General features: G+C 40.9%; 1 protein-coding gene across 2 annotated transcripts; it reads right to left on the reverse strand.

Annotated features, from left to right (window-relative positions):
- Window positions 1–11,108: 11,108 nt before the first annotated feature.
- On the reverse strand, window positions 11,109–20,633 carry COPS4 (COP9 signalosome subunit 4). Of its 2 annotated transcripts, none has more exons than XM_069855662.1 (10): window positions 20,362–20,633; window positions 19,137–19,216; window positions 18,224–18,375; window positions 16,905–17,008; window positions 15,781–15,934; window positions 14,545–14,695; window positions 13,978–14,148; window positions 12,552–12,667; window positions 12,105–12,189; window positions 11,109–11,664 (listed from the first exon to the last, which is right to left on the reverse strand). In XM_069855662.1, exons 1-10 carry the CDS (start codon window positions 20,433–20,435, stop codon window positions 11,531–11,533), a joined length of 1,221 nt encoding a protein of 406 aa, XP_069711763.1. In that variant the 5' UTR covers window positions 20,436–20,633; the 3' UTR covers window positions 11,109–11,530. The 2 variants fall into 2 exon arrangements, with proteins under 2 accessions (XP_069711763.1, XP_069711764.1); XM_069855663.1 differs by having other exon boundaries at window positions 20,321–20,631.
- Between the last annotated feature and the right edge of the window lie 10 nt (window positions 20,634–20,643).

Consider the following 20,643-nt stretch of genomic DNA (forward strand, 5'->3'; position numbering starts at 1 on the left):
GTGCATGCTAAGAAACCAAGTTACACTAAAATTAACTATGTTGATAGTTCTCTTAGTACTTGTTCCCACCGAACTAGCTGTTGTATTCCTTTCAGCTGGCCTTTGTTTATCAGAAGACTGTCTTTTCTTCTCACCGAACTGGCCTTTGTTTATCTTTTAGTTCTCTGTTTCAAGGCCTTGTTAGAATTGCTCGGTATCAATCAGTCCCACAGCATCCAGGCCTTCTTCTCTGTAAAATGTCTCCACATCTACTGGAGACTTTGCTCTTAAAGAAACATGTCTGAGGGAGCTGAAGACTGAGCCTCATCCTCTAACTGAAAGTTGGTCTTTTAAGATAAGTCTTCAAAATACCTTACAAAATGGAGAATTGATTAAAAAAATCCCAGGACAATGAAAATGAGGTCATCAGAAATAAAGGAAATAAGACTGTACAAGGTAAGATTTTTCCTGTAATTGACTATTCATTCTCACTCTGTGACCAGAGGTTTTCACAATGGGTAACCCTGCTTTACAAGCAGTGTAAGCTTCTTTGCTGGCCTCATAGCAGAGAGAAAACTGGCTTTAGTCCATTGGTGCTAGACACACACGAAAATTGCTATCCTCAGATTGTCTCAGCCCAATCAAAAGCCTTTTGTGAAAACAGAATGTTCTCAGTTGTTAGTTCTGGGTGTTCACAAAACATTTTGTATGCCAGGTACTGTTACAAAAAAACCTGAACTGTTAAACAGAATCTGGTGAATTGCACATGGCTGGGAAATGTGCCCTAGGTTGACTGAAGTTACAGCTCCAGCAGCTCAATGTGCTGTATTTTTTCCAGTAACGGTCACAGAGTTGTAATGGTGTCCCAAAGAGCTACAGATATGCAAGGGTAACTTGGCCGTTGTTTACAAGATATTTTTTTTTTCTTGTTTACATGATGTGGTAGCCACAGCAGTGGACATGGGTGAACCAATGGGTGTGGTCTATCTGGACTTCTGTAAAGCCTTTGATGCAGTCTTCCACAACACCTTTCTCTCTAAATTGGAGAGATATGTATTTGATGGGTGGACGGTTCAGTGGATAAGAAACTGGTTGGATGGTCACATTCAGAGAGTAGAAGTCAATGGCTTGAAGTCCAGATGGAGACCTGTGACAAATGGTGACTCTTGGGGGTCTGTTCTGGGACCAGTGCTGTTTAATATCTTCATCAATTATATAGACAGCAAGATCGAGTGCATCCTCAGCAAGTTTGCAGATTACACCAAAATGAGTGGTGCAGTTGCCACACCGGAAGGACAGGATATAATCCAGAGGGACCTAGACAGGCTGGAGAAGTTGGCCTGTGCAAACTTCATGAGGTTCAATAAGGCCAAGTGCAAGGTCCTACACCTGGGTCAGCGCAATCCCCGATTTCAATACAGTATGGGGAATGATGCCATTGAGAGCAGCCCTGCAGAGAAGAACTTGGGGGTGCTGATTGATGAGAAGCTCGACGTGAGCCAGCAATGCATGCTCACAGCCCAGAAGGCCAACCGTATCCTGGGCTGCATCAAAAGAAGCATAGCCAGCACGTCAAGGGAGGTGATTCTGCCCTCTGTTCCTCTCTTCTGAGACCTCATCTGGAGTATTGTGTCCAAATCTGGAATTCTCAACGTAAGAATGATATGGAGCTGTTGGAACAGGTCCAGAGGAGGGCTATGAGGATGTTCAGAGGGCTAGAGCACCTCCCATACGAGGACAGGCTGAGAGAGTTGGAGTTGTTCAGCCTGGAGAAGAGAAGGCTCTGAGGAGATCTTATAGCAACCATCCAGTACCTGAAGGGTACCAAGACGGCCAATGGAACCCTGGCCTGTGTCAGAAGCAGTGTCACCAACAGGACCAGGAAAGTGATTGTGCCTCTGTACTCGGCATTGGTGAGGCTGCACCTCAAATGCTGTGTTCAGTTTTGGCCCTTTACTACAAAAAGGACATTGAAGTCCTGGAGCTTGTCCAGAGAAGGGCAACAAAGTTGGTGAAGGGGCTGGCAGGGAAAAAAACAGTTTGGTTGAGTAGGGAGATCTGGGCGGATATCAGAAAAAAAGGAAAGTCTATGAGCTTTGGAAGAAGGGGCGGGCATTTTAGAAGGACTACAGGAATGAAATGGGATCATGCAGAGAGAAAATCAGAAGGGCTAAAGCCCAACTGTAACTCAGAATGGCCAATTCTGTGAAAAATAATAAAAAATCTTTCCACATCAGCAGTAAAAGAAGGACCAGGGAGTATCTCCAGTCTTTATTGGCCACAAAGGAAATCATTGTGACAAAGAATGAGGACAAGGCTGAGGTACTTAATGCCTTCTTTGCCTCAGCCTTTAACAGTATGGTAAGATGTTCCCCGAGAATTCAGCCTCATGAGCCAGAGGACAGGGAGAGTAGAACAAAGCTCCCATGATCCATGAAGAGGTGTTTGGAGAGCTGTTTGGTCAATTAGACATTCACAAGTCTATGGGGCCAGATGGGATCCACCAGGGGGCATTGAGGGAGTTGGTGGATGTGCTTGCCAAACCCCTTTCCATTGTCTACCAGCAGTCCTGGCTGACTGATGTTGCACTCATTTACAAGAAGGATCGGAGGGAAGATCCAGAGAACTACAGGCCTGTCAGTCTGACCTCAGTGCTGGGGAAAGTCATGGAACAGGTCATCTTGAGTGCTACCACACAGCATATGCAAGACAGGTCAACACAGGTTCATGAAAGGCAGGTCCTGACAAACTAACCTGATAGCCTTCTACGACAATGAGAACCGCTTATTGGATGAGGGAAAGGCTGTGGACATAGTCTACTTGGACTCTAGTAAAGCGTTTGAAACAGTTTCTCACAACATTCTGCTTAGGAAACTGGCTGCTACTGGCCTGGACAGGCACACCCTCTCCTGTGTGGAAAACTGGCTGGATGACCAGGCCCAAAGTGTTGTGGTATAAGGAGCTCAATCTAGCTGAAGGCCAGTCACAAGTGGTGTTCCTTAGGTCTTGGTGCTGGGTCCAATCCAGTTCAATATCTTTACCAGTGACCTGGACGAAAGCACTGAATGTACCCCTGGCAAGTTCACAGACAACACTAAGCTGGGAGGAAGTGTTGAACTGCTTCAGGGTAGGGAGGCTCTTCAAAGGGATCTTAACAGTCTGGACCAATGGGCTGAGACCAATGGGATGAGGTTTAACAAGGCCAAATGATGGGTCCTGTACTGGGGGCACAACAACCCTGTGCAGTGCTACAGGCTTAAGGAAGAGTGGCTGGAAAGCCGCCTGGAGGAGAAGGACCTGGGGGTGTTGGTTGAACATGAGCCAGCAGTGTGCCCAGGTGGCCAAGAAGGCCAATGGCATCTTGACTTGTATCAGAAACAGTGTGGCCAGCAGGTCCAGGGAGATGATTGTGTCTCTGTACTCGGCACTGGTGAGGCTGCACTTCAAAACCGTGTTCAGTTGCGCCCCTCACTACAAAAAGGACATTGAGGTTCTGGAGCATGTCTAGAGAAGAGAAACAAAGCTGGTGAAGGGGCTGGAGAATAAATCTTACGAGAGGTAGCTGAGGGAACTGGAGTTGTTTACCCTGGAGAAAAGGAGGCTGAGGGAAGACCGTATCACTGTCTACAACTGCCTGAAAGAAGGTTGTAGCAAGGTGGTTGTTGGTCTCTTCTCCCAAGCAACAACTGATAGGACAAGGGTACATGGCCTCAAGTTGCGATAGGAGAGGTTCTGATCGGGCATCAGGAAAAATTTCTTCACTGAAAGAGTTCTCAGGAACTGGAACGGGGAGTTTGTGTTAATTTGCCTGCAGGTAGCGTGTGGCAAATGTGTGAGAAGGCAGTGTGGGTATTTTAGTCTTGCCATTTAACCTGACAGTTGAAAAACAATGTTGCTTATGTTATCTCATGCCTCTTTGTTTTAAGTCCCTTATCATTCCTTATTAATAGTGGTATGTTAACATTATTGCACTTGTTGAATATGTGTTTGTCTTAAACTGCTGGAATATGTCCTTTTTTTTTTTGTATATAACTTCTACCCTCCATCGTGAGGAAAGGATTGGGATTCAGCAGTCTAGTGGGGCTTCTCAGGGAGGTGGTTGGGTCACCGTCCCTGGAGGTATTTAAAAGGCAGGGAGATGAGGTGCTCAGGGATATGGTTTAGTAGTGGACCAGTATGGTTGGGCTTGATGACCTCAGGGCAATCTCAAGCAAAAATAGAGTCTGGGAGGAAAATTGATTGAGAGTAGCCCTGAAGAGAAGGACTTAGGTGTGCTGGTGGATGTGAAGGTCAACTTGATCCAGCAACGTGCACTTGCAGCCCATAAATCCAACCATACGCTGGGTTCCAGCAACAGAGGCTTGATCAGCAGATTGTGGGAGGTGATTCTCCCCTCTACTCTGACCTTGTAAGACCTCACCTGAGTACTGTGTTCAGTTCTGGAGTCTTTCGCACAGGAAGGACATGGATCTGTTCCAGTGAGTCCAAAGGAGGGCCACATAGATGATCAGAGAGTTGGAGCACCTCCCATACGAGGACAGGTTGAGAGAGCTGGGCTTGTTTAGCCTAGAGAAGAGAAGGCAGCCTTCCAGTACTTAAAAGGAGCCCGTAGGAAAGCTGTGGAGGGGCTCTTTATCAGGGAGTGTAGTGATAGGTCTGTTGCCATAAAACCTAGCCAGAGACAACACTTACTTAGTAATGAATGCCAGCCAGACAACACTTGTTTAATTCTCAGACACTTGCTGCTTTGTCATTCTTCATGTACTCTGCAGCTGGTCTCCCTTGCTGCTCCAAATCTCTGCTGGAACATTTTAAGCTCCTAAGAATGGTCAGTGATTCACAGTTGTGTCATGGTTTATTTTCAATTTTAACATAAAGAAAGTATGTTACTGAACCCAAGAGCCTACAGGATAGTACATTAGGGAGTCTCTGGAAAAGCCTAAAGGTTGCTGGCCTGAGACTATGAAAATCCTTTCTTAAAAAATAATAAATTAAGAACTTTCTTGAAAGCATGATTTCTTCTCTCTGGAAATCTATGGTCTTGCTTGTGGTTTGCAAGAATATCTCATTATGGTATGTTTGCCAGGCATTAATTTTTGTCAGATGAAAAATACCCTACAGGGATTTCTCTAGCATTGGAAGGCAAACTGTTGAATTGTGCTTGTCCCTGGTGACACCTTCTGAGTTTAAAATTCCTCAAAGTCTTGAGAGAAGGCTCAGCCACAGTGTTTTTTTCAATGCCCGAGGGCAGAAATTAGTCTTTCCTCTTCTGTTGGTTCCTCTTTATGAAGAATAAGTGGCAGTGTATTTCTAAGATCTGTTTAGACAAAAAATATTAGAAAACATAGCCAAGAGTTACGTAAAAGTTTAGGATCCCTTGGGGGTTTGAATTTGTCAGGTTCACTAGATTTGGAGGTGAATTTTCGGAGGAGTAGCCTGAAGCTGTGATGGGAGGCCACACAAAGCCCTTGCACGTCCATTTGGATGAGTATTTCTCAGAGGGAAAATGCAACCCCATCTAAAACCCCATTGATGACAGTGGTTCAGATAAGGGAGGACATGGACCCTTGTCCTGTACCTTTAATTTACAAATGAGCTAATACTAGCCAAACTGAATTAGCGTTTCTGAGTACGAGAGATGACAGCCAGATGTGAGTTGTCCCAAGCAATCATAGTGTGACATGCAAGGTGGTCAGTGAGTGAGGATGCTTCTCATGCAGGATTACCTATTGCACTGTGTGCAATAAACATCCTGTCTCTGTAGCTGAGAGACACCAGAGGAGTGGTTCACTATTTAAGAAGTTTGGGACAACTCATGCCCAGGAAAGCACTATTTTTTCTGCTTGCCTATGGAAGGAACCAACATGCCTTGGATTGTTACATGCATACACCACCTTTAAACAGCATTCATTGGGCAGGACAGACTCTCCCTGTCACCATGACTGTTTAGCCACATGATCCGAAGGGTTAACAGTTCCTCTAAGCATTATATCACCCCAGCTGGTTAACTTCTTCTGTAGAGATTGAAATGAGTCACAGATACGCTCACATGAATGGAAATGTGCTTGTGTTGATGGTAACACTATCAGTGTAACTAACATGTGACAGTACATTAGTGTTGTCACTTCAAACTAGAGGGAAAAAAGCTAGTTTATTCATATGAAGAGAGATAATGGGACAAAGTTTTCTCCTCTTGTCTGAGCATGTTTCTCTTCACAAATTTCTGGGATTGTCCTTGCCACTCCTTTAACTCGTAATAATTTCCTTGACAATGCTTGCCTTGTTATCAGATCTTGCACTCTGGTGGATAGAAAACTGCTATTCCATCTTTTACAGCCAGTTAACCTGCTGGAATAAGTGCACTTCAGCCAATTAGTCATTGTGGTTTTTTTCTCTTCTTCCTTGAGGTGGCTGTCTTTTTGGAACAATCTTCCTTTCTACACTGCAATGTGATTAGTAAAAAGCAGTTGAATGTTACTGTCCCAGTTTAGCAATACCCCCTCTGGCCAGGTCAGTAGCTAAACTGGGCAGCTTTTAGTCCCACTTCCGCCCTGGCAGGGAAAGAGGAGAGGGAAATGAGAAAATGAGGGACTTGCGGTTTGGAAACTAGCACTAAAGCAGCTTTAATGAAACAACAGTAAGAAAAGGAACATAATAGTAATAAGAAAATAATAAAATATATAAAAGTGTACAAAACCAACTCAAACTCCTCCTGATGACCAATACGTCACTGCTGATGCTGCAGGGCAGGTGCTGGGAAGGTCCCACACTGGACTCAGGAACTGATTTCAGGAAAACACAGATAAGTTCAGCATCAGACAGGCAGGCAGTCTTCCCTGAATGTTGCCACTGAAAATGAGTGTTGACTCTCGTGATCTCTAAGCTGGATGGCTGGGCAAAAAGGGTTGTGGTGAATGGAGTTAAATCCAGCTGGCAGCCAGTCACAAGTTGTTTTCTCCAAGGCCCAGTACTGAGGCCAGTTCTTTTACAATGATCTGGATGAGAGAATTGAGTGCACCCTCAGTAATTTTGCAAAACAGCAAAGCCTCATTACTAGGCTAGCTGTCCAGGTTGGTTTTTAACATTGGGGGATGGAGGGAAGAAACCACTTCCAGTGTTTTCTGGACGTGTTCTGGTCCTAATTTCAAGTTTATGTTGTACTAAAACGAATGCTGCTTATTCACTAAGATTCCAGCCGGGATGACTGCCTGTTTTTTAGTCTAATGTTTTCAGTCTAGTAGTTTTTTTTACTTTGCTTTTGGATTATATTTTGCAATGATTAACAAAGTTTGAGTTGCAACTACTGCAAAGAATAAAATCATTATTTCATAGAGAAGTCATTTATCATTTATAAAGCAAAATTTCTAAGCTTTAAAAAAAAAAATGGTGAGGGATTTGCATGGGTGTTGTTTCCCTAACAGATGACTTGCATTGTTTCCAGATTTCTTCACAGAAGTCCTTTTTACTAGATAAATGCAATTTAGGATACTAAGCTCTTATTGAAAAAAATTGTGAAACTACCAAGACCTCAAGAATCCCAAATTCACTCCCACATGATACCTAAAAGCATGTCACATATTGGTTTGAATCAGTCTACAAAGCCCATTGGCAGCATTTACTCCCTTATTCTGAGTTAAATCCTATTCTTGTCAATTTTTCGTCAGGTGGATGGAAGATTTTCTGGTACTAAGTTACCCATTAACTGAAGTACACTCTAAGCCATGCACGTAGGAAGCATGTTCTGAGTAAAGGCTCAGAAATCTAAAAATCCCAGACTGACCGATTGTCTTCTTCTGTGCATGCTATGGATAAATACAGTTTAATCACAACACAAAACTGGGAATGTGCTGGTAGTCATCCACAAGACCTGAGGCCTCTACACTGATTATGTGTACTTAGTTCTCCGTCTAGTGAGGAGCTGCTTTTTTTTGGCACCAGCACTAGGGCAGGCCTTGGCCAAAGCGGGAAGGATACCCAAGCTAGCAATGTGGGCTTTGAGGGGCTAGTAGTACCCTGTTCACATATTGTGCTAGCTCATCACCAAAGGTCATCTTAGTTTTGAGGCTAAAGTTTGCCACTTGGGCTTCTCCTTTTAAGAAATGATTGAGCAGATCTGTTTATTGCTTACCCAGAGTCACTCCTGGCCCACAAGGAGAAAAGATAATAAAGCAGCTGTGAAAACACTCTGTTACGGCTTTTTAGAACTGTCTTCTTCCTTAGGTAGCAGAGTGAAGTAGCAAATGCCCTAAGCTGGAACATGTATGAATGGCATACATAGCTCACCTCCATCTGCAAAGGGCATGCTGTCAAGACAAGCACTGTGCACAGAGGTCAGTGTGACTTACTTCTCAATACAAAAAATAAAAATCTGTAAGACAAGAAAACCAACAGGCTCCAGCCTAATAGTAACTACACCCACATTTGTCTTAAAGGGAGAGAAAATTCTTAGCTTGTACACTCTCAATAAGTTACAAGTAATTTCACTTGAAAATATGTAGTCAAAATACTCTTCAGCCTTGAAAAGGAACACCATTTCTGTCACCACTTTGCTTTCTTTTCTGATGCTGTTGGACTGATATACAAAAATACTTGCATAGTGAAGACTACCACTGTAATTGGGTCTAAACTCACATGGCATTTCTTGCTAAGTAAAAGAAGCAAGGTGCCTCAAAACAAGGTACCTCTACAGATCTAGACAAGTTATAACAACCAAAGAAAGTGTGCATGCCCTCTTATGTTCTTCCCTGTATTAAAGAATCTGATCTTATAGCAAGTACTTGCTGCTGTAAAACTATTTGAAAGAACAGTGATGTCCTGTTACACCAAGCCTGACATCCTGAAACCTTGTGAATTCCTTTCCTGAGGGATGTTTGCCTTGCCATCTAACTCTGATTGTTTCCGTAAGCAGCTGAAGAACTGAAACATACGAAGTTGCTTGGATCCAAGTTAAACGACTGAATGACTGGAGTTTCCAACAGAATGGCAATTAACAAAGCATAAAACACTCTGAAGACTCAAATGTTTGTCACATTTTCAAACATCAACAGCAGAAACTGAAAAAGAGTAGCTAAATCTATTAAAATTCTGTTAATGCCAATATAACTAATGTTTCACTTAAAAAAAAAAATTAAAGATATTTACTAATAGCAGCCTGAAAATTTTATATTTGCTACCTTTCCTATGTCAGTCCCAGTATTAGGCAAATCCTTGTTGTTCATTTTTGTTTGGGAAACAGTGGCTTCTTCTACAACTGTTGCTTTCATACTTAGATGGTTCTGATATTATTTTTCCTCCCAGATTGGAACAATGAAATGAATAAAATCTTGGAAATCTGTAATTTTGTTGCAATATGGCTCATTTTTCTGTTATTGCGAAACCATGAATTCACCTCCTTGTAGGATTCAACAGATAAAGAGCTTGTGCATCTAATTTAACCCCAAATCTCTAAGTAACCTAAGTTTCATGGGTCACTGAACTATTCCAGGGCAAAAGAGAATATAAGCAAAGTCAAAATGTAAGTGATAATTTCTGAATAAGCCAAGCAAACAATAAACCCGCTTTAAAGAAATGAGACAGGATGTCTGATCCTCTGTAGAATAGCTGTTACACTATAGACAGTTACACTGCAAATCTCAATTTGTAATGGTATGACTAGTTAAGGGAGTTAATTTACCACATCACTTAAGTTTCTATTTTAATTATGCAGTAAGTTCCTGCATTTCAATGAACTAATCAAAAGCCTAATCACAAAGTTTGAAATGTGGGGGGTTTTTTCTGCTGATACTAGATTACTACTCAAGTAACTACTAATTAGACGTTTTGTATCTATTGGTGTTGCATTGTCTACGTAAATGTACAACACTATAGTTGCCTTTAAAGTAATCTGGAGAGTTGAGAGGGAAAAGAGGTCATCTGGAAATATAGGAAGCTAACCAATGAATAGTCAAAGCCAGCTCTGACACCATCGACTTGGATAAAGCAAAGATGTGTACAGTGCTCACTGGATATGCTTGTTTTCAGCTTGGCTTTTACAGCCCTCTACTGAAATACCAGCATTTCTTCTGTAGCAAGTAAGTTATTTACATCTGCTGTGTTAGAGGGTCATACAGGAGGCTATTCGGCAAGTTAGGTGACTGATGTGCATATTGTAGGTGAGTGTCCGGAGTGCCAGACACCAACCCCAGTATACACCCTTACACTGGACTACATCAGCCCACATGAAAGGAGAACAGCAAACCCAGAATCTCAGACAGGGAAAATCTTCCACCTCTATTCTTTTACAGTAAAACTGTCAAGAGGTGGGCAGTTCCTTCCTGCTCCCACAGTTCCTCCTGGCTTTTGTAATAAATTAACAGTACTACAAATACAAATGTATGAATATTTAAAAGAAAAAAAAAAGGTAAACCAAAAATCAAGGTATTAAGAGTTTTGGATTAAGCCAAAACCTTTGACTCAAGCATCAACATCCTCCAGATTTTGAGACGTAAAAGCTAGGGAGCACAGACTGAAAACTCTCTGAGAGAATTATTACTTGACTGAAATGAGAAAGGCATTAAGCTAATTCACATCGAAGCTGGTGAGATCACCTCAAACTAAAACATAACCTCTAGACAGGAAAAGCTGTGACGAAACTCTGCCTTGTCTGTCCACTACCAAAAGAGTTCTGTGTGAAAACCTCTCCAGCAAATCGCACACTAAGATTCATATACCTGGCAGATCATATGGATGGGTAAAGAGTACACAACTCCAGACTGAAAAACACCAAAAGGGCCACTTTGATTCTTTGTTGCTGTGCACTTCTGAAAACTGCCAATTCATGCTGACTTAGGAAAATAAAGAGCTTGCTCAGCTTACCTTACATGGCACATGCTATGTTCTCATCATTTATTGTATCTTTGTAACAAGCCCTCTTGCAAACACTGTTCTTTAATAGATCTTTTAGCATTTCTGTGCTCTGTTGCAGCAATGCAGGAAAGGGTCAGTATTTCCTTCAGTTAAGATTTCAGACTTGCTTTTTATAAACACAGAAGAAAGAAAAAGGATGGTTTTCATTCAACATTTTCAGGGGCTGAAATATTCAACTTATTTCAAGATAATGCTTAAGAAAAAAAGTCAGGTCCCTGCAACACTTAAACCAAGTGGCTCATTCCAGCCTTTATTAGAATAATTACAACTAAAAGAAACATGGCACTTACATTTTCACAGCAGGACAAGCATCATAAGTAATGGGCTACAAAGCTATAGAAACACAGTGGAAAAAAAATTAAATAAACTAAACCCAAAACTTGCTGCAGACATTACAGTTTCTACAACCACAGCTTTCAGGACAGCAGAATGTAATGCAGAGGCAACAACAGCATCAGTCTATGCTCAAGAGAACCAAGAGACTGTCATATCAAACATGATATCACCTAATTGTGTTCTAAGCCGGAGGGAAAATAGAAGGTGAGGAAATGAAGGTGGATCACCATTTGGTTCACAGTCCCACTTAGTTCCCTTCTCCCAACACAGCAGGCCATTGATCATCTCCCTTCAGACAATGGCTGCACAGTCACTGAGCCATCTGCGCCTCCATTGCCTGTGCTGTCCATTCTGGGGCTGTCTGACTTATCTTCTCTAGCAGGTTGTTAACCTGGAAACACAGTGACTGAATCTGCTTGTCCCAAGTTGGCAAAGCTTCACGAGCTGAAAAAAAAAAAAGCAAAAACTTCACCACACAGAACAAATTAATCAACAATTCCCTAACCTTTTCAACTGCAACCTTTTCCTCTGCCTGAGTCCTTACACAGAGGAGGCCTTCCTTGCAGCTACCTCACGCTCATTTCTGTATTCAAAAGCTAAAATGATTTTGGCTATCTGTTACAACCTCTTAACTCCTGCATTACAAAGTAGAACTGAACAGAGAACTTCCTAGGGAACCTGTTCCTACAAGGAGATAGCAGGGATGTTGGGTGAAGCATGATCTTCCATTTAGGCAAACTCCGCCACCTGCTGGCCACAGCAATACACAGTAAACTCACTTCAGGCAAGTTATTGAGAAATCTAATCTCTTTATCTTGTAAAACAGCAACGCAAAAAGCTCACTCTGAACGGTGCTAAAAAAAAATTACTGTGGTCAAACTTACTCTCAAAATGCACAATTCCATCAATCTGATCAATGAATCCATTCATTCGACCCTCAGTTATCATCTGAGAAGCTATCTTTTCTGCCTAAAAAATGAAGGGAGAAAGATGTTAGAAACTTCATCCATTCTGGAATAAGTTAAAAATTATTAACACTTAAAAAGTCCTTGCAGGTTTTTCAACATCTCAACACACTGAGGGGCATGAATCTAAAGACAGCACTGATCATTAAACGATTATATGTGCTATCAGTGGCATCTAACTGCACTACTATTCATTCCACACAATTACCCTTCCTTCTCATAAAATGTGCTAGATACTTAAATATTCCATTTTATGAGGAAGGCTAATTATTTCCTAATATTAAACTAATGTTCCTAATATTTACCACAGCTATTCTCATGTGTCTGATGCTCCTTGTTTTCACAAAAGATATAGAAAACGGATACCTTAGCTGCAGGGATCTCTAGTAATGCTCCAAGCTCTTCAAAAGTAATGTTGTTGTAAAGTTTACTTGCAGATAGTAAGTTGTGTTCAATAACAGCTCTGTCCAGGATACTGGAACCTTAGGAATTAGATAAGAAAAAAAATCCATTACTATAAGACTGAAATACTTGCTTCATATTGTAGAGCAGATGGAAAGCTTTTTTCCCTACCAAGGGTTACATGTGCAGAAGGTCCAGATACATCTGCCTTGCATCAGTATTAGGCTAAGTAGAAGAAATGAACAAAACTAAATGTGTGGTACGTAGTTGATTATAAGACAGGTAGCTTAAACCCTCTTATTTAATTCCTAGAATAACCAAATGGAGCCCTTGCTTTTTTTCTACAAGACTCAACACCTGAACTGAGGGTGCTTGACCTCCTGTGATCAGTTACATGCTTTCCAAGCAGAAAGACTAATGTTTTTTTTTCTTTACGGCTGTTAGGGGTACAATTAACCTCTCTCTTACTGCGCATGTACAGTGATAAACCCTCAACTAATTTCTCTCCTCTCGATTTAGCAATTTAACTGATTTACCCCTTAACCTCTTCTTGAGGATAAGCACATTATTAAATACCAATTAACCTGCATTCTTTAACTAACACAGACAAACAATGCAAGCTATGAATAAACAGCACACTGACCCCATGAAAAGACTGCAGCTTATTCACAGTAAAGTATCTTTAACCAGTTTTCACCTCTGCGATTACACAGCTCTTTCTTTGTCCTTAACCTCATTGGTTAAGGATTTTCCTGATTAACAGGTATTTCAGGCTTATTTATTTTTCCACTTTAGTATTCTTCTAATTTGGAAAACTGAGACCAGTTTAGGATTCCAGTGAAGTCATTAGTTCACATTATTTCTCACTGTTCAGAGGTTCCAGGAAGAACACAACTAATAATGTCAGTCAAAGGGATCAGAAAACAACTTGGAGACAGTGTGAGGTCCAAGTCAACTTCTCGCTATCCCTCATCTTCCTGTCAAGTCAAGAAGTAGTTCAAGTAACTTTATCATCTGCACAGACCAGTTACAGCCTACATACACGTCAGGTGTCCCCAGGCATCCTGTAGTGCCTTATAACTTGAGAAGCTCAAAAGGACAGAGACTCAAATTATGTGGCAAGGTTAGAAATATTAAGAGGTTGTCAGTGAAGAGGCCTGTACATGGACAAAGAAACGAGATTTTTACAAGTCATCTTCTGGAAGTGTATTTCAAAACTTTAATAGACAATCAGAAAGATGAAATATGGCTAAGAGACTTTACATTATATCCTCATGAGGCTGGAAAATAATTTTTAAGTAATCATGTAAACAATACCGAATTATTTTCCATCACTATTTTTGATTGTGGATAAACACCTACCGTTACCAGGCTTTAAAGAAATACATACCATCAGCTGTAGTTGCTTTCTGGTGAGGCATTAGCATAGCTGCAAATTCTTGCAGCTGATTTCCACGGATAATTCTGTCAAGATACATTTTCTCCAAGATCCCATAGGCTGCAAGCTGCTGACATCTCTCATCCTTGAAGAGTGTAGCAAGCATGCGAGAACGCTGTTGTCCTAGTAGAGTCAAGAAGAATCCTCATAAATTATTACTAATGCATTGAGTAGAGGTAAACAACAGAAAGTTATTATCTTTGTCAATACACGCAATTAACCAACAAAACTCTACCAAAGAAGGAACTCAGTTGTACTCAGTTCCAAAGCACTTTTTGCCACTAACTACCTTTTGCATCTTCAGCAAAGATGTTACATTGTCACTGGCAAAGACACAGCAGTAATCCAACTCTGAGTCAGCAGTATGCCAATAGGTAATTTTGACACTGAGTTAACAATTTTGGATTCTTCACTGTGACAAGATTCCCTCCCCACAGATAATGCGTAAATGGACTTGCTTCAGGGGATATGAAGTACTGATACTGAGTCTTTTATACAAAAATGTAACGTGTACTTTACCTGCTGATGCCAAAATAGTACAATGCAAAGCATGCTTCAGTGCCTCTAGTCGCTCAGTTTCATGGACTATGCTCTTATAGGAGAGCTCGTTGTATCTTTGGGCAGCCTCAATGAACTTTCTTCTGTAATCAAGAACTCGAGCATAACAAACCTATGAAGAAAATATGTCTCAGAAAACCAAAACTAATGGGTGTGGCTGCATAATATCAGTGTGTATAAATTACCACATTATCAAGTGACAGCTCCTATAAATATCACTCTACTGCATCCTAGGGAAATCTGTATTTAAACAAACAGCTCGACTTGTGAAGCTCTTGCTAAAGTATCATGGAAAGCAACATCAGCAGGTGGAAAGCAATCCCAGCATTATTCACATGGTAAACACTGCAAATGTCTAAACACCAGTAAGTAAGTAAATGAAATATTGTACAGCTCATATTGTACTTATGTACACTTCCCCTTCATAACTGACATTGACAGCTAGCACTGAGGTAGAAATTTATAAGTTTCAAGTGTTTACTTTCCCCTTTCAGCACTGTAACAGCACTTGATATTTCTTCTCTCCCTTTCTTCCTGCTTTTCTAATGCTTACAGAAAATATTTACACTTCCAACTGAGTGTGTGTTTTAAAATGTAGCATGGGAGGAGAAAAAAAGAAAAGAAAATAGAAAACCAACAAACCAAACCCACCACACCCTGAGTTACACATGGCACATGTGCTTTGTGTTGCAGAATTGTAAACATAACCACACCAGTTCCCACTGCTCACTCAAGTTACTAAAATGGTTTGAAAAATTAAATGTATGAACTATACACAGCTAACTTTTACAGATGGAACCTAATAGTTAACTACCATTGGGGGAGTGAGCTTTTGTCATCCTTAATACTGGATGTGATTTTTTTCCCCGTTAGATTTAATGACAAAGGTGGAGGCAATATTTTCAACAATATTTCAGATGTTTTGAAGTCTAAGTTTTATTTTCAATCAGTACTGAATTTCAGTTAGTATTGAATCAAATCGATCAGCATTTAAGGAACCTTTACAGATTTATCTCAAAATCATAAGGAATGTTTAATTATTGCCAAGATGTCGTACTCAAGCTCCCAAAACCATTTAAAAGTTTTTCCTTCTATCTCTTCTCTCATTATTGAAGTTTCAGTGGCATTACATAAAAACATCTTAATGTGGAATAATCTCGCTTTAAAATGAGAAAGCAATAAAGCAAGTCAGAAAACCTTATAATGGATTTGCAGCTGCTCATTAGTTGATTCATTCTGAAGCAGGGAAGCTCGATTAATATAAGCTTCTGCTTGAACTGGGTCATCATCCTCCAGATACAGCCTGGCAATTTTCAGGTAGGTCTCCAGTTTATAATCTACATTGTACTGTCTGTAGAGAAAGAGAAAGGCAAGTGCTCAGAGCTGCTACACATCTAGCCGTCTTCTTGGATGTTCTGAAGATATATCACGATTCTTAAGCACTTGACAATGTTTGCTTTAACATGCTTACTTATTTCTTAACAGCAAATACTAGCGCACTCTGTTCAAGGTAAGGAAATTTGACATGAATGCCGATATAGAACTGGCTCCTACAAACACTGTTAGAAATAATGCTGTCCACCAAGACACAAATGTCTACTCTAATCATCCGGTTTTAGTAGACTGGAAGTTTGCCATAAGCAATTAGTCACTTGAGTTAAGAAGCAAGCTCACAGTGGAACAGCAATTCCTTCTACTGCATACGGAGAAAAAGGACAGGAAGAAAAGCAAGAGAAAAATAACAGCAAGGGTTATAAACTTAAAAAATAAACAAAAAAAAACCCCTCAAACCCAACCAAGCAACACAAAACCACAAACCCCACAAGAAATCTCAACTGTATTTGTTAATATCCAGTTTTGAACTCTGTCTTCATTTTCAGCTGTAACGGCCAACAAATTGAAGAACTGCCACCTTTCAAGAACCTTTTAACAATCTTTAAAAGCATTTTGTACTATCAAAAAGGCTGTTTATTAACAAGACTGATTAATAATGCAATGTATTTTGACCCACTACTGTTTACTGTAATGTACAGTCATCACGCTATACTTCTGTCATAGAATCACAGAATGGTTTGGGTTGGAAGGGACCTCAAAGATCATCTCATTCCAACCTCCCTGTCATGGGTAGGGACAACTTTGCCTATATCAGGTTGCTCAAAGCCTCATCCAACCTGGCTTTGTCATCTGGCAGGAGTTCTGGCCTGAATTACTGAAACACTGGGATAATATACAACCCCCAAATTATCACTCACTGGTCTAGTTAAGTACAAAGGGAGAACATTTGTTTAACAACACAGAACTGTGTCTAGCACCACACTTACTTTTGCCCTGTTTCCAAAGGGATCCCCACCAATACTTGTGCTGCATTTCTCCAGTCTTCTTCTTTCTCATAGATTGATGCAAGATGTTGCCTTATTGAAGCAACCTAAATAATAAAACCACCAGCAAATACTATAGAAGCTGAATGATTCTGTACTATTTTAACTTTGATATTTGTTTACGAAACCCCTCAATCAATATCCTAGCTTCACAGACACATCAACCTGCACGCATGCAACTCCTCCCACACGGGGAGTCCTCTGTGGGACTCCTGGATCAAGCTCTAAAACTAAGCTTTTTAAATGTAAGTGCTGATTTGAAGCACGTCCATTTAAGCTTGCGACAAGAGAAAAAGAGCTTATCTTCAGGGAGCAGTAAGTAGTAAAGTTTTTGATGAAACAAGCCTTTCAAGAATTGAAGCACCAAGACTCACAAGCCATTTCTTCCACTTATACCCCATATCATGCCTGTGAGATATGAATGAGGTTAACTATGATTAGCTCCTAATGCAGACACTTCTACTTTATAGAGCAGCGGTCATCAGGCAAAATATCAATGCTTACAATCTGGGTTTTACAAGTGGAAATGTGTCTAAAAAAAATAATCACTTGATGTCTTAGATTTCATTTATGCATAACCTTTATAACATATAGGCAAGCAACTTCAGTTAAGATGTACAGTAATAGCTGCTTAAAGAAACCAAAAGATAAAAAGCAAATACAAATCATGACAGAAGCTGCCTTGCTTTTCTTCTCAAATACTACATCTTAGAGGCTTTTTCTATAAGCATCTTCGCTAAGAACTCTCGAAGGATGGTGAATACTTATACAAAATAGCCCCAAAACTGAACTGAACACTTTCAATAGTTAACTAGTACTGGTATTTCAAGAAAACAGTTTTTCCTGGTAAAACAAATATGACTAAAATACACACACACAGATTTATTTCGAAACAAAAGCTATTTGTCAAGATACTTTTCTCTTTACACTACTTGTTGGTTTTACTAGTTGAGTAAAATGCAATACAGTGAGTACCAGTCTGTCTCTTGAAAGCATCTCCAATAGCTCAAGCATTGTTTCATTGTGAAAAGCCATTTTCTGGTAGCAGAGGAATTACCTGCCCAGCATCCTGATGAAGAGACAAAGTCTGTATTCTTTGCACAATCCTAAATACTCTCTGTATTTAGTTCAGGTTTTGCATGTACTGTAATGCAAAATCTGTTCTGAACAGCTCTTCTAAAGATTTAAAAACAGTCAGCAGATAGTGGGGGGGAAATACAAAGACAAGCCTGCAAATCAAAACTCCATCATTAATCTCTCACCTGCTCTTCAAATGAAATAACTCTAGGCTGTATCTTTTCCAAGGTGAAGTGGTAAATCTCTTTGGCTGTGCTGTCAGGAAGACTTGGAAGATGGGTACAGAAATCAGTCAGCAGCTGACGTGAGATCACTAGACTGACATTCTCGTTCACCACTGGTACAGAGACACAAGGAAGAAAAACAGGATGGATGCCATGCTTGTCAGTGACTTCACAATAAATGATTATTTGCTTTTCTATTAAATTAGACTATTTCGTGGTTTTAAATCATTATCCAAATACACAGTGGTTTTTCCTTTGTTTCTAAAACATTTTTTTTTTCCCCTCAGAAACAGTTTCTTTACACTAGAGGTCATCAGAGCCCTAATGCCTGAAAAATAACAATGGCTTTCTCATTTTGATTTGTAATTTATAGAGGTGTTCCATTCTAAATCAGCGTTCCCAGTACCTGAAGTATCTTTGACAAAGTAAACCTTTAGGCTAAATTTAACTAGGTTTATTCTTAACTTAAAAAATCACAACAGGCCCAATTTATAGAGATATTCAATATGCTAAACATCCAATAAAACACAACAAACCCTAACCATTTCTTCTTGACAGTTTTTCAAACTAACTTGACAGAGAAAAAAATGGAATTATTATTTTAAATACTATTTAGCATCCAATATCAATTTTAGTATTCAACAGAGACTACTTTATGCGACTGGTTAGAAAGTTATAATAGCTTATGAAGCTTATAAGGCCATTCTCCTTTAATTTCTGAATGTGATGATGATGGTTCCTCTCCTAATTGTGTTTGTGTTCCAACAAGATCAAAATATCATGTATTTAGATAGCTTCACACAGAGCTAACAAATATGCCATCCTACAGACCTCTGACACTCAGTGTGCAACCGATTATACCAGATGCACTTACTTGCTTCTACAAAAGCTTTGAGAGCTTCAAGTTGTTCTACACCCAGCAGCTGAATGGCTTTTTCCAATATTTGACGATATCTGTCCGGATTAAAAAAATAATAATAATAATCACAGGGCACATTTTATCACTAAAAAGTTCTGTCTCTCTGCTTATTTTCTACGTCAGAGCCCTACTTTTGCTTATATTTTCTCTGCCTTTCAGGTGGCAGTTTTTTTAAAGTGTTTGTGCTCCAATGTCAGGAACATTCACCTGGAACTAGTATCAGGCTGGTTTCAAATCCCAAGATTGGATTCTCAGACAACACAGCTCATCATTTTGCTATCTGTCAATACACATGCAATTTTGAAAGTTGGGGAGAAAAAAGAAAAAATAATAAGATAGCACACAGAAAAAGTAATGAAAACTATATCGCTCATGGATAAGATTATTAATGGTCAAATGTATAAAATGCCATGTTCAATGAGAATAAGAAACACTGTTGGTAGTGGGACCTAATTAGTACGTTACTGCTACCTGACACGAGCGCAGGCACAGACTGTGCATTTTCAAGTCTTTATTCATGCAAAAATAGCAACTCCAGTTTTCATGCTTCATAAAACTAATCAAACTTTGCCTGCTAAAACTAATCAAACATAACCTCAGTACGTGCAATAGCAATGAAATACTACATTCACGTTGAAGTCACATTTTGAGAGGAACATTCTGAAGATTCTCCACAAAACTCCCAAAAGTGATGCAATTCCTCTAGAAAATAAGCAATTGGACTAGGACTTCGGTTGACATCTGACTAAACTCTCGGGGAAGAGAAAAACCTATGTCATGCATTGCACTGCACTGTGAAGAGCTCAGATCCCAAGGTCTGTCATCCAAACTACCCACTCAATGCTGATGATAACAATAGTCACGATGGAACCACCGACACATCCACAGCAACCGAGGGACCGCACGCCGCGGGCGGGCGACCGGACTCGCGGCAGCAGAGAGGCACCAGCGAAGGGCTCAGGGCACCACCGGCACTGAGCAATCCGTCGCGAATCGAAGAATAAATTTAAAAAGGCAGAATCGCAGGGTGGTCTTTCTCTCTTTCTTCTCTGTACATAAATAACTGCGGCCGCCAGCGAGAGCCACCCCGCCAGCCTAGAGCCCGGCGGCGCCACCGCCCCCCTCCGACGGCCGCTCACCCGCCTCGCCACGGTACGGGGAGGCCGGCATCAGCACTCACTTGCCCGCCAGGTCCTTGTGAGAGCCGCTAGAGTTCATAAGCTGCGCCAGGTCCTGCCTCACTGCGGCTGCCATCTTCACTGCCCCCGCCGCGCGTCGCAGGCCGCCTCCTACTACAGAGCCGCGCCGCCCGCAGGCTGAAGGAGAGCCCGCGCGGCCAGAGCCTCGCCGCCCTTGCTCTAGGCCGCACACATAGAAACGCAGCCGCGCGACACCGCGCGTACACGGGCGCGCGAGTTCGCGGCCTCGCGGTGGGGCTGGACCCTGTCCTCCTCGAGCAGCG

Source organism: Phaenicophaeus curvirostris, chromosome 4 (genome assembly GCF_032191515.1).
Source record: "Phaenicophaeus curvirostris isolate KB17595 chromosome 4, BPBGC_Pcur_1.0, whole genome shotgun sequence".
NCBI lineage: Eukaryota > Metazoa > Chordata > Aves > Cuculiformes > Cuculidae > Phaenicophaeus > Phaenicophaeus curvirostris.